The 11455-nt window shown below is 41.8% G+C and overlaps 3 protein-coding genes across 4 annotated transcripts; 2 read left to right on the forward strand and 1 right to left on the reverse strand.

The window, feature by feature from the left end:
• Positions 1-414: 414 nt before the first annotated feature.
• On the forward strand, positions 415-1925 carry rasd2a (RASD family member 2a). The gene is made up of 2 exons (XM_051389008.1): positions 415-1030; positions 1237-1925. Exons 1-2 carry the CDS (start codon positions 484-486, stop codon positions 1752-1754), a joined length of 1065 nt encoding a protein of 354 aa, XP_051244968.1. The 5' UTR covers positions 415-483; the 3' UTR covers positions 1755-1925.
• A 1584-nt stretch (positions 1926-3509) lies between these two features.
• Positions 3510-7950, reverse strand: rsad1 (radical S-adenosyl methionine domain containing 1). 2 transcript variants are annotated; one of them, XM_051388296.1, is made up of 9 exons: positions 7604-7950; positions 7365-7498; positions 7063-7267; positions 6598-6963; positions 5697-5760; positions 5466-5613; positions 5106-5160; positions 4856-4959; positions 3510-4488 (listed from the first exon to the last, which is right to left on the reverse strand). In XM_051388296.1, exons 1-9 carry the CDS (start codon positions 7745-7747, stop codon positions 4341-4343), a joined length of 1368 nt encoding a protein of 455 aa, XP_051244256.1. In that variant the 5' UTR covers positions 7748-7950; the 3' UTR covers positions 3510-4340. The 2 variants fall into 2 exon arrangements, with proteins under 2 accessions (XP_051244256.1, XP_051244254.1); XM_051388294.1 differs by having other exon boundaries at positions 5697-5763.
• A 1517-nt stretch (positions 7951-9467) lies between these two features.
• On the forward strand, positions 9468-11407 carry LOC127356779 (GTPase IMAP family member 9). The gene is made up of 2 exons (XM_051388802.1): positions 9468-9486; positions 10106-11407. The coding sequence occupies exons 1-2, from the start codon at positions 9468-9470 to the stop codon at positions 11131-11133; spliced, it is 1047 nt and encodes a 348-aa protein (XP_051244762.1). The 3' UTR covers positions 11134-11407.
• Positions 11408-11455: the final 48 nt, after the last annotated feature.

An 11455-nucleotide genomic window follows, 5' to 3' on the forward strand; every position in this document is an offset into this window, starting at 1 on the left:
CCAGTGTCCATGACTACAGGGATTTGGACACTCCATCAGTTCATTCATTCCACTTATCCATAATCACACAGGAAACACCTGTTTGCGAGGTGATAAAAATAGAGTAGTACATTTAATAGTTAGGTTTGCACTCATTAAAATTGTTTGTCACAATGTGTTTAAAAGCATATTTTGAGTCTGATTTGGATCATTTTAAACATATTTTGAAAGCTGCACCATTAAGTGAAAACTATATTCTCAATTCCAGACTTCTCTAGAGCTAATTTCTTTCAAAGGAATATTACAAGACTTTAAACTGGAGATCTTGAGTGCTGGGGGCTACTTCTATAAAAGGACTGTGTCCTTCTCTGGATGGGTCTGTGACGCAGAAGCTGCGCTTGGTGTGGGTGTATAAGAGGAGACACTCGGCTCCGTTTCGGCACACACATGGAGAAGCTGGGTTGGTAAGATACTGATCGCCTCTCGGTGTCCGGAGACGCTTGAATGAACATTGAGATGAACACAACTGAGAAGTTTTACCTTCCCGTTGATGGCATCCTCGAAATGTTCAACTCTCTCACCGTGCAATCACGCATTACGCACCCAGTTCTTCAGAGCACAAGCCTTACCCCTGTACCCCAGCACACCAAAGTTTCAAACATATCGAAGACGGGTATGGGTATCATTAAGACGGTCAAGGGGCGCTGGAGACCACAGGATAAGAGAGCGGTTGCAAGCAGATCCTCGAGCTCTGGCAATCGGCAGGTTTCGACTGATCGACTCCCCAAAAGGTCCGTGGATCTGCTGGAGCTGGGTCTGACAAAGCCTAAGAACTGTCACAGGATAGTTGTGCTCGGCGCACCCAAAGTTGGTAAAACCAACATCATGCAGCGCTTCTTGGGTAAAGAATTTGAAGAGAACTATGAACCCACGACCGAGGACTTTCACAGAAAGCTGTTCCACATAGGAGGAGAAGCGTATCAGGTGGATCTTCTGGACGCAGCAAGTGAGAGGAACTTCCCGGCAAAACGGAGGTTATCCATACTGACAGGTGAGCCCTTGGATCATTAATAATCACTGCAGCCTGATGTCTACAAATATTGTTTTACACAGTTTTTCATCATCATTATTATCATTTGACATAAAAATGCCATAATCTCACTATGAAATATGGTGTAAGAATGATGATTTTGTTCTTAAAGTCTACATTAAATTATCAATAATTAAATTGATGCTTTTTTTTTTTTTACTCTCCAGGTGACACATTTCTGCTTGTGTTCAGTTTGGATGACAGAGAGTCTTTCGATGAAGTCTGCGAGCTGCTCAACGAGATCAAGGCTGCCAAAGCAAAATTACTGAAATTAAAACATCCCGCGAGAATACCAGCAGTGATCTGCGGTAACAAAGCGGACTCCGACGCGCCCAGAGCCGTGATGCGCTCGGAGGTGACGGAGATCCTCGGTGAGGATGTCGCATTCTTCGAAACCTCGGCCAAAGACGGTACCGGGCTGGAAGGTGCGTTCAGGGCCCTCGCCACTCTAGGCGGGCTGCCCGGCGAGACCAGTCCGTCACGGCACCAGCTCATATCCATCCTCAGCTACCAGACGATGTGCATCAGCCAGAGGGGCCGGAGTGGGAGCCGTAAGCGGGGACTCGGTGCGCCCTGCGCCGCCATGGACCCTCTGGCGCGCCGCCCGAGCTTCACCAGCGACCTGCGGCTGGTGCTGAGATCCAGCACCAAACACAACAAACCCGAGAGGTGTCACATTCAATGAATCGTGAGCCTTCTCGATAAACCAATTGTAGTAGTATGCTGCAATTTCGTATTATGTAAGGAGTTATACTCTGTAGCACCTGGCTGGACCAGTGCATTCATATTTTGTTTTTTTTGTATGTGTAACTGTATTATATTATCCTATAATAAAAAAATGAATATTTCTATTTCTCATATGTGCTTTGTCATCTGTTGAGCCATCAGTTCGTGTCAGAGACGTAACCAATATCAGAGAGAGGTGAAGGAGATAGACATGTATTGTTAGACGTTAGACCTAGCTGTTAGACGTAAGCAATTAATTGTGTTCAAGTGATGATGTAAAACCTGATCATAAGTGCGTGGGAGGGGATGACTCAACCACAGACCTTAAGAGTCTTCTAATTTGTCAGACACTAGAGATTGTTTCATTTCCAAGCCTCCCACGACGCTGCGAATGGCATCTTGGACCGAGGTGTGACAAAGCACGGTTAAGGAGCACCAATAGTCTACACACACTCATGTGTCACCGCAGTATTCACAGGAAACAAAAGAGTCAGAGCATCGATTATTGAAGACAGGGAGGCGGGCGAGAGGAGAGAGACATATTGAACTCCGGGAAATCAGCACCATGGAGAGAGCCCACTGTTCCATATATATCCTTTCTCTACAGGAGAAACACATCCAACCCACAGAGTGGCCTTGGTTTGTAAAAAAGGATGAAAGGATGGTTTGATGGAGACTGTTATTCAGTGTGTTCTGGCTCAAATGAACTGACAGTACTGTTAAAATGTTCAGCTCAGTACTTTAAAGTCAGGCAAGATGTACCCAGTTACCCCTCCAGACATGTATTAAGACATATATAAATAATCTGCTTGTAACAATAATGTCTGATACGCAAAAACACTATATTTTCCACATTAAAATCCTTAAAATGACATCTACTCCAACTCTTTAAATGCCATAGAATCTATGAATATGAAAATATCTTTAGAAAGTCCATTCTCAGTGTGTGCGCACTGGTGACTTAAAGTTTCCAATCACACTTGTATAACTTGTATACTTGACCAGAACTGACTTTTATAACTATTTGTGATGTCACAGTGACAATGTTGGTGATGCTTGTAGGCCTCGCCCCTTAAAATTTGATTTTCAATGAGCACAAAACTTTCCACTTTCAGCAGATGAATGTGAATAGTGTTGTCAAACTCTTTAAGTACATTGTCCTGCACGTCGAAGCTCAAACATCTAAAAGTAGAAACAAGAAAAAAGCATATTTGTCAGAGGGAGGGGCGCTTTAAATATTATTATGCAGCTGCTGAAGCTGGCGGTGCTGCAAGACTCGTCATCAGACTTCATGAATCTTACAGCAGAGAGTGAGCTGTTTCTCCAGCCGGAGAGCACATCGTGATTACTGCAGATAGCAATGGGGGCTGTACTGTTCAAATCCCAAAATCCCAGATGAAGTTATGTCAGGCTGTGCAGGCATGTGGGAACACACTATGTGGTGGTTACATAAACGTAAGAATATATAAAAGAAACAGGCCACAATTACACTGAAATCATTCCAAATTACTATTGGACTATTGTACTGTCATCCTTTCATCCATAATGAGACAGAAAGACATCCCTGTCATTTCCCTAGTAAAATACTAACACATGCTTAATTCAAATGTGAACTTTTGACAACATCAGTCTACGTTATGAATCATCTCTGGCTGTAACAGCACTTCACAAGTAATAGTCTCAACTACAAAGTGGCGGGGCCATTGCTGTAATGATGTTAATCATTTATTTCCTCTCATGTACTGTAAGATCAATTACACTGATTTGTAAATGAGTTTAACTGAAATGTTGCTGAATGGTTCAATAGATCTCTCTGAATTAATCCAAATTAAACTGCCACTTATAGACAAGAAACATTTGGCAGCACACTCTGTCCCTGTACTCAGTGCCAAACTATAAATGAGACTTTTATTTGATTTTAGTTAGTTAGTTAGCCGGATTTATAAGCAGTGGTGGATTTCCAGATAGAATTTCCTTATTCATTCCTGTATGATTGTAAACTTTATTCCTTATATATGTTGAATTGTTATAGTGTCTCAAGAGTAAAAGACTCAGCTAAACATTGTCTCTGTAATTAGTGCCACACAGATCTAAATTCCAAGAAAATAATTATGGAATTACAGACTTTTCTCTACTTTTCTTTACTAAAACAGCATCTGTTTGCTATTGTGCTGAACATGGCCCTTAAATATAGAGATTTATTCATCTATTCAGCAGGTGTATTTACAAGAGCAGTGAAACTCACATCTATTCCCAATACAGAAACATACTGAACTGGCATTTACCTAATTTCCTGTACCCTGCGAGGTCAATAATTATGTTTACATAACAGTAAAAAATTAAAATAATTACATAATTGCACGATGGAGCCTGGGGGTTTTTCAAAAATATATATAACAATATAATAGGAAAAAAGCCAGTGGGGGATGTAATTACTGCACAGTTTGTGGTGGTTTAGGTTACTATGACAACAGCTTTACATGTCCTGTCAGCCTAACCCACAGACAAGCTTTCTCTGACATTATCTGCTCTCTTCACATTCCTGTCATCGTGGGTTGGAGGTCTTCTTTGTTTGTCCGTCAGTGTGGTGGTCCCTTTGTAGCCTCTGACTGATTTGTCTTTCCAGCTCCACCAGTAGAGCTGGCAGCATGCTGTCCAGTAACGCCAGTCCGTCCCAGGAGCAGCGCAGGCCTCTAATAAAAAATAAGATGAAGAGTTGTTCTTTACTATTATTATATTATTATTAAGACAAACATTTCCTGGTTCCAGCTTCTCAAATGTGAGGATCTGATGCTTGTCTTTGTTTTGCATTTTAGTTATTATGAATATATTTGGGCTTTAGACTTCTGGTCAAGTAAAAGAAGCTCTTTTAGTACATCCCCTTGGGCTGTGGGAAATTAAAAAAGGCATTTTCCCCCACTTTCTGACATTTTATAAACAACTAAATTAATCAAACAATCAAGAGAATAAAAACCTACACTTGTGGGCGATCTCTGTCTCAACCAGTGAAAATGTAAAACTTTTGAATTTAAGTATTAAAAAATGATAGTCATAAGTCACCTGTCGTCAAGAATGAGTCTTCCACTCTGTAGCAGCTCCTGGACATCGGTGGATCTACCAAAGACTTCACGGAGGCTCAGCTGTGGGCTAAACAACTCCCAGTGCTGCATAAAAAGACCGCACATGTGCAAGATGTACTGAATGCTGAACCTTCACAGACCCAGAAGATTACACAGAAACCTTGCTGAATAGAACATTTTCCATTAGTGCATTTTAAGTAGGCTTAAAGAGGTTATTGTGTGTGCTTCACCTTGTGATTAATGCCCTCGGTCATTCTCATTCCCATCACCAACACCTCCTCCAATCTGCCAAGCAAACATCTTTCATTACAGAACTTCAAAGGACAGAGACAGAGTGAGCAAATGGATTCAATGGAGTCTGATAATAGCGTTTCACAAGGACAGAATGTTTGAAAGAACAAGCACATGTACGGCGACCTCCGGCACTATGTTTGTTACACTGTGTTAAATTACACTCAGTGGATTGGCTGTAACATAATTGCTACATTTCACATGAGAATTTATAGAAATGGCAGATGCCCCCTTTGTGTCACCAGCAAATATACTCATCACAAGACACAACACCACTGCCTGTAAGTGCAACAGCTCACAGTTCAAGATGGTTGAGCTGAATCCGCCTCCGTGTCCCATGTCCCCTCTGCTGGACTTCACGCATCCAGACGTCAGGCTCTAGAGTCTGGGTCCGGGCCTCCCTAGCGACACCTCCTTCCCCCGGGAGAACGAACCGCCCGTGTGCTCCTGTCACAGACGAAAATGCTTAATAACTTTTCCACAAATACAATATTCATAAATCGCTGCTTCCAATCTAGATAATAGATCACCTGGGCCGACACCGATGTATTGTCTTCCCTTCCAATAGCTCATATTGTGATGACTCACTGCTTTCTGCTTAACACAAAAGGGAAGCATTATTGTGTTGTCGTGACTGTTGCTCAAAACAGATTAGACATCTGCCTTGTTGAGTGTTTGTGAAGACATTTCATCAGAAATACAAAAGAAAATGAGTCTTATTGTAGCAGAAGCAATGTCACTTAACTCTCACTCTATAACCTGAAGGACACTGCTCATGATGAATATAAACTCATGGTTTATATGAGTTTATATTCATCATGAAACTCGCCTTAAAAGTGTGAAAATTAAAGTTTTTTACTCAAAAGGAAGATGAAAGACTAGTTTGCCTTCTGTTACAAAGGAAAACATGACCACTTTGGTCCAGACTGAAATATTTCAGCAACTATCAGATGGATTACCATGAAATGTTATACAAAGAGGATGAATCCTTGACTGAAAATGACTCTGGTGATTGTCTGACTTTTGCTCCTTTTCACCATGACGTTGACATTTGTCTTTTTGAGTGAGACGTCTCCACAACAATTGGATGGATTGTCATGAATGCTGACATTAGCGCCACAGAGCTGCTAGCAGGACTGTAGTAGACTCTTAGTCTTTTATTAAATCTGGGACCCTTTTATTATTTTAATATTATTATTTTTGTTTTCTATTTTTAGTTCTTGTCCTTACTCTGTTTTGAATGTTGCTGTAATGCATGTTTATTCTTTATATAAAGCACTGCAGTATTCCAAAGGTTCTCTACTAAAACATTTTGAATTAATAAAAGGAACATCTTATCTTATGTGCGTTTCCTTTAGTCTTTATAAAAGATGCAATGTTTTCTAAGGTGAGGAGGACAGTCAGTGAACTGTCCTTCTGCTGAGGACTTACATGTTTTGCAAAGTTAGACACCTCGTACTGCAGAAACCCATGCTGGTGCAGAGTCCTCCTGGCACACTGGTACATCTCAGCTGTCACGTCTTCAGCGGGAACAGTCACCTCTCCTCCTTGCACCTGTTTGAACAGCTGAGTGCCGCGCTCCAAGGTCAGCTGGTACAGAGACATGTGGTCGTCGCACACCCTCAACAGCTTAGACAACTCGTTCTCCCAGGATTCAACGCTCTGTTTGGGCCGGCCGAACATTACATCTACCGACACCCTCCCCGGGCACAGCCTCCTGGCCTCTTCGATAGTTTGCAAGGCCTGACGAGAACTGTGGTCTCTTCCCAGAATTTTTAAATCGTCATCCTGCAAAGACTGAAGGGTTGAAAATGTGACATTAAATGTGAGACTGTGCAACTGTGCAGGTTACAATCCAATCTTCTGTGATCAGTCTTCTGTAGATCATATATTCACCTGGACCCCAATGGAGAAACGGTTCACCCCAGCACGGCAAAAGTCCTCTAACTTTGACATTCCCACGGGAGTAGGGTTGACCTCGAGCGTGACCTCGGCCTTTTCTGAGAGACTCGCCTGCCCGGAAACAGTTTCCAGGACGGCAGCAACGGTGGAGGGGTGAGCCAGGCTTGGAGTCCCACCACCGAAAAATACAGAGGTAACGCTGCATGGAGAAATCAAAATGAAAAGGTGGGTGAAAGCTGGAAAAAAGGGGGAATACTTTGACAACTGCATGTGGAAGGTCTAACAAATCACCATACCAGGATACCTGACTGAGCTGCAGCAATGTCTCAGTCTCCTTCTGGAGGCACTCTGTCATCATGTGGTCGTTGTTATCTCTGGATATATACTTGTTAAAGTTGCAGTAGGAACACCTCCTGAGACAGTAAGGCCACTGTAGAAAGGAGGAAGGTGACTTTTATAAGATTTCGGCCCAAACTTTCTAGACATGACATATCGAATAATAATATTTAATCAGTTTAATTGACCAAAAGCTCACATGTACGTAAAGCGACGCCTGCGTGGTGAGCTGTGCACAGCCCGTCCGTTCAGACACATCTTCAACTATTTCTCCGCCGGAAGTGTCAGAGAAGCGGCGCACACCGGGAGAGAGGGCACGTCTGGCCGCACGCAATGACATCATCCTGGTGGCAGTATGTCTGTCTGTCTGTCTGTCTGAAGCCTGAGTCGAGGTCGTCCTTCACTTGAGCACATGGTCCCATTACAGCGGCTAGGCGCTTTCATAAAGATGACGCCCGTGTCAAAGTTTCCATGACAACTGTCCGGCCAAAGTAGCGTGCTCTCCTTTTGACTGTTTACGTCGTTTTACGTCTCTTTCGGGTAGCTGTGACGTTGTTAAACAAACAGGAAGTACATAAATGTGATTTCCTCTTCGTGTGTTACGAGGTTTGACCACACGGGGGCGCTGTTTACCATGAGCAGTTTGCTGTATTGCACACATGAGTTTCCACTGCAGTGTCAGATTAATGCAATTGTTGGGTGAATTAACCCCTCTCTGCAGTTTGGGGTCTATTTCTACCTGATTTTCTTCTGTTTAGCACCTAATAGCGTCTCATGTAAACACATAATAAAGGCTTAAATTGAGAGAGAAACCATTAAATGTAAAAACATAAATTACTGAATTTATGAATCTCCATGAAAATGAGTGTTTCCTCCACACTGAGCCTACTAAAATTTGAACAATTTTCCATTTTCCATTCCTCTTGTTCACAACTCTACTGAATTTCAGTGTGAGTGTGAACATTACTAAGGTAATGCAATCAGTAAGCAGTGCACGTATATCAAAACCTTTTCAAATACTTTCATCCATTTGTAATAAATCACAAACATTTGTCACTTTAGCTATATCATACATGCAGCATGCTCATCGGGAACAACAAGTACAGGTGTCAGAGGAAAACTATAACAAAGGCAAGAAGCCCTCATAGAGTTTATGCTCCTAATGTTAATGTTTTGAGTTTACATGAACATCTGAACATGTAGCCTATTTGTGTTGGCTTTTTGGCATGAGGCTAAATCACATATCAGCAGATCTTTGTAAACACTGTTATTTGACCCTAGTCTATATTTGTAATATAAATTTGTGCTCTACGCACACAGGATCAAACTAATTTAATGAGCTATTGATTTCCCTGAGAAAAAAACAAACTGGTGGACTCACAGTGAGATAACCTTGTAGGGTCACCATTAAAATCTAAATGTTAACTCGAACAGAGAAAGAAAAATTTAACACTGTGCAAATGTTTATAAAAATGTTCACTTATCAGGCTTACAGTAAATTAAATCTCTTCATCATTTTGAGATACTCAGCTCTGTTAGTGGACAAACAACCCTCTAGTCAATGCTTGTTTTATTCAAATAATTACCTTTTATCAGCATTAATTAACATGGGAGAGTTTGTTGTGATTATGATGGTTATACAAATCTCAAATCACTAAATAAATAAAGGAGGCAGTCAACATCCTCTACCTAAATTATGTATATACAATATTGTCAACGTACAAACTACAAATGTACAAAACACAGCAGTTTATTTAGTAATTAATTTAATCTAAGTTTTTCATTAAAGATGTCAATAAATGGGAATGTGCTTACTGTCAGCCTCCAACCCTGGGGACATTTTCCACTAATATTAAATCTGGTGCCCAATAACCTAATCAACGAGAGAGAGAGAGAGAGAGAGAGAGAGAGAGAGAGAGAGAGAGAGAGAGAGAGAGATTAGGTAAAAGAACAGGGGTGTGTTTTCATTGAATATGCTACAGCGGTTGTGATGAGTTCAGTCCAGTGAGAAGCTGGAGAACTCTATGATCATACAAAGTGAATCTGTGCTGTAAATCTGCCAAATGGATAAGAGGAAGAAAGGTAAGATCACTGGTTTATTATATACAGGGGGTAAACGAACATGAAGACTACTCTGCTTTACTTAAATTTAACGTACAAAGCTAAAAAAAAATAAGTTGGAATTTATAATTTATTGAGTTTTTAGCTTTGCTAACAGCCTCAGCGTCAGTTGGTTGTCGGTCCAACGAGTATTTGATGGATTGCCATTAAATATGGTACAGACATTCATGGGCCACAGGAGATCAAGCCCAATGACTTTGATGATCCTCTGATCATTTATCTAGTGCTACTAATAGATAAAAAAAATGATTTATCTCAGTATCTCATCATCTACTCGACAGATTTTATACAGACATTGGTGATCTCCAGAACCTTCCTCTAACATCAACATGATGTTGCTGTTTGAGATTTTGAATGAAATTGAATAAACTGGATTTTCATGTACTTTGCTACACACATTCATGCTCTCTTTATGATTAATTGTAATCTGACTGTGTTACATGTTGCACCATCAACAGATCAGTGAACAGAAGGTGAAAGAAAAAACATGCTGTAAATAAAAATAAGTGTGAGCAAATGCACATTACTTTTTTGCATTCACATGGTGATATTTCTCAAACTGCACTGAACCTCTTCACAGGATCTACCACAGAATTAAGGCTTATGGTGGTCGGTAGCCGTGGGCCTTCACAGTTCCAGTTAACGAATGCCATACTTGGGAGAGAGGAGTTTTCTAAGGATATCACAAGCATTTCTGACAGCAGAAAGAATATTGGAGAGCTGGCAGGAAGACGAGTGGCTGTGATCAATGGACCAAACATCTATTACAAGGATATATCTCAACCGAAAAGGAAGATGGAGCTGAGAAGGTCTAAGTGCTTATGTATTCCTGGTCCACATGCCTTTCTTGTTGCTCTTGACATGGATAAAGTCTCCCCAGATGACATGAGAGCTCACAAACTGATAAGAAAACTCTATGGAAGACACTGTCTAAGGCACTGCATGGTCCTCCTGGCATATGAAGGAAATATGGAGGAAGCTGCCCTGGAAAACAGGGTGCAGAAGACTGACTGGCACCTGAGAGAGCTGATTGAGAAGTACGGTGGGCGCTTTCATGTTTTCAGCAAGAACTGGAGAGATCGCAGCCGGGACCGAGAGCTGCTACAAAAGATAGAACGGATGGTGGCATCCTTAGGAGGGGGCTACTTCTCCAGCAGAAGTTTCCAGAAGGCAGAGGACAGCGTGAAGAGGGAGGAAAAGAAGCTTCGGAAGAAGAGGGCAGCAGAGATAGAGAAGGCATGGACTGATGTGGAAAAGCAATACATAGCGGAGGAGGAGCTGTATCACCAGAAGGATGCCTCCACCACCAGTGTCGGTGCAGAGATCAGAGCCAAGGCGGAGATGGACAATGGATGGCTCAGAACGTCCCTGGCCAGAGGACTTGGGACTGGTCTTGTTGTGGGAGCTGTCGTGGGTGCACTGTTTGGGTCCATAGAGGGACCAGGTGGGATGGTTCTTTATGGGATCATAGGTGGTGCAGTAGGTGGATCGGCAGGAGGAACAGCCCAGGTAGCTATAAAGCATATGGAGAACAGAGTGGCGCCTCCTGCCAGACTCAACTTTAACTCAATTTTCATCAATCGCTTTTTTGCAACTCCACGTCCATAACAGCATGGTATTGACTTAGGACCTGTTTTTCAGGAATAAAGGGATCATGTGCATTTAAATGTATCTGTTGCTTTTGTAGCTTTCAGGCTGACTTGATACCAAATTAGATAAGGAAATGTGCAACCCCCTTTAGGTTGAAACACAAGCTTCACTGATTCTACACTATGCTTGGGTTTTGGAACAGAACTGCTTAAGAGGATTACTAATGTTCAAAAACAGTAAATCTCATGATAAGTGTCATGGCTGTAAAACAGTATTTTGAATAAACCAAGTTGTCCAACATTTCCTGGTGTCTTGCTGTAGGTTAGTTGAAGTGTAGCTC

Source organism: Dicentrarchus labrax, unplaced genomic scaffold, assembly GCF_905237075.1.
Source record: "Dicentrarchus labrax unplaced genomic scaffold, dlabrax2021, whole genome shotgun sequence".
Classification (NCBI taxonomy): domain Eukaryota; kingdom Metazoa; phylum Chordata; class Actinopteri; family Moronidae; genus Dicentrarchus; species Dicentrarchus labrax.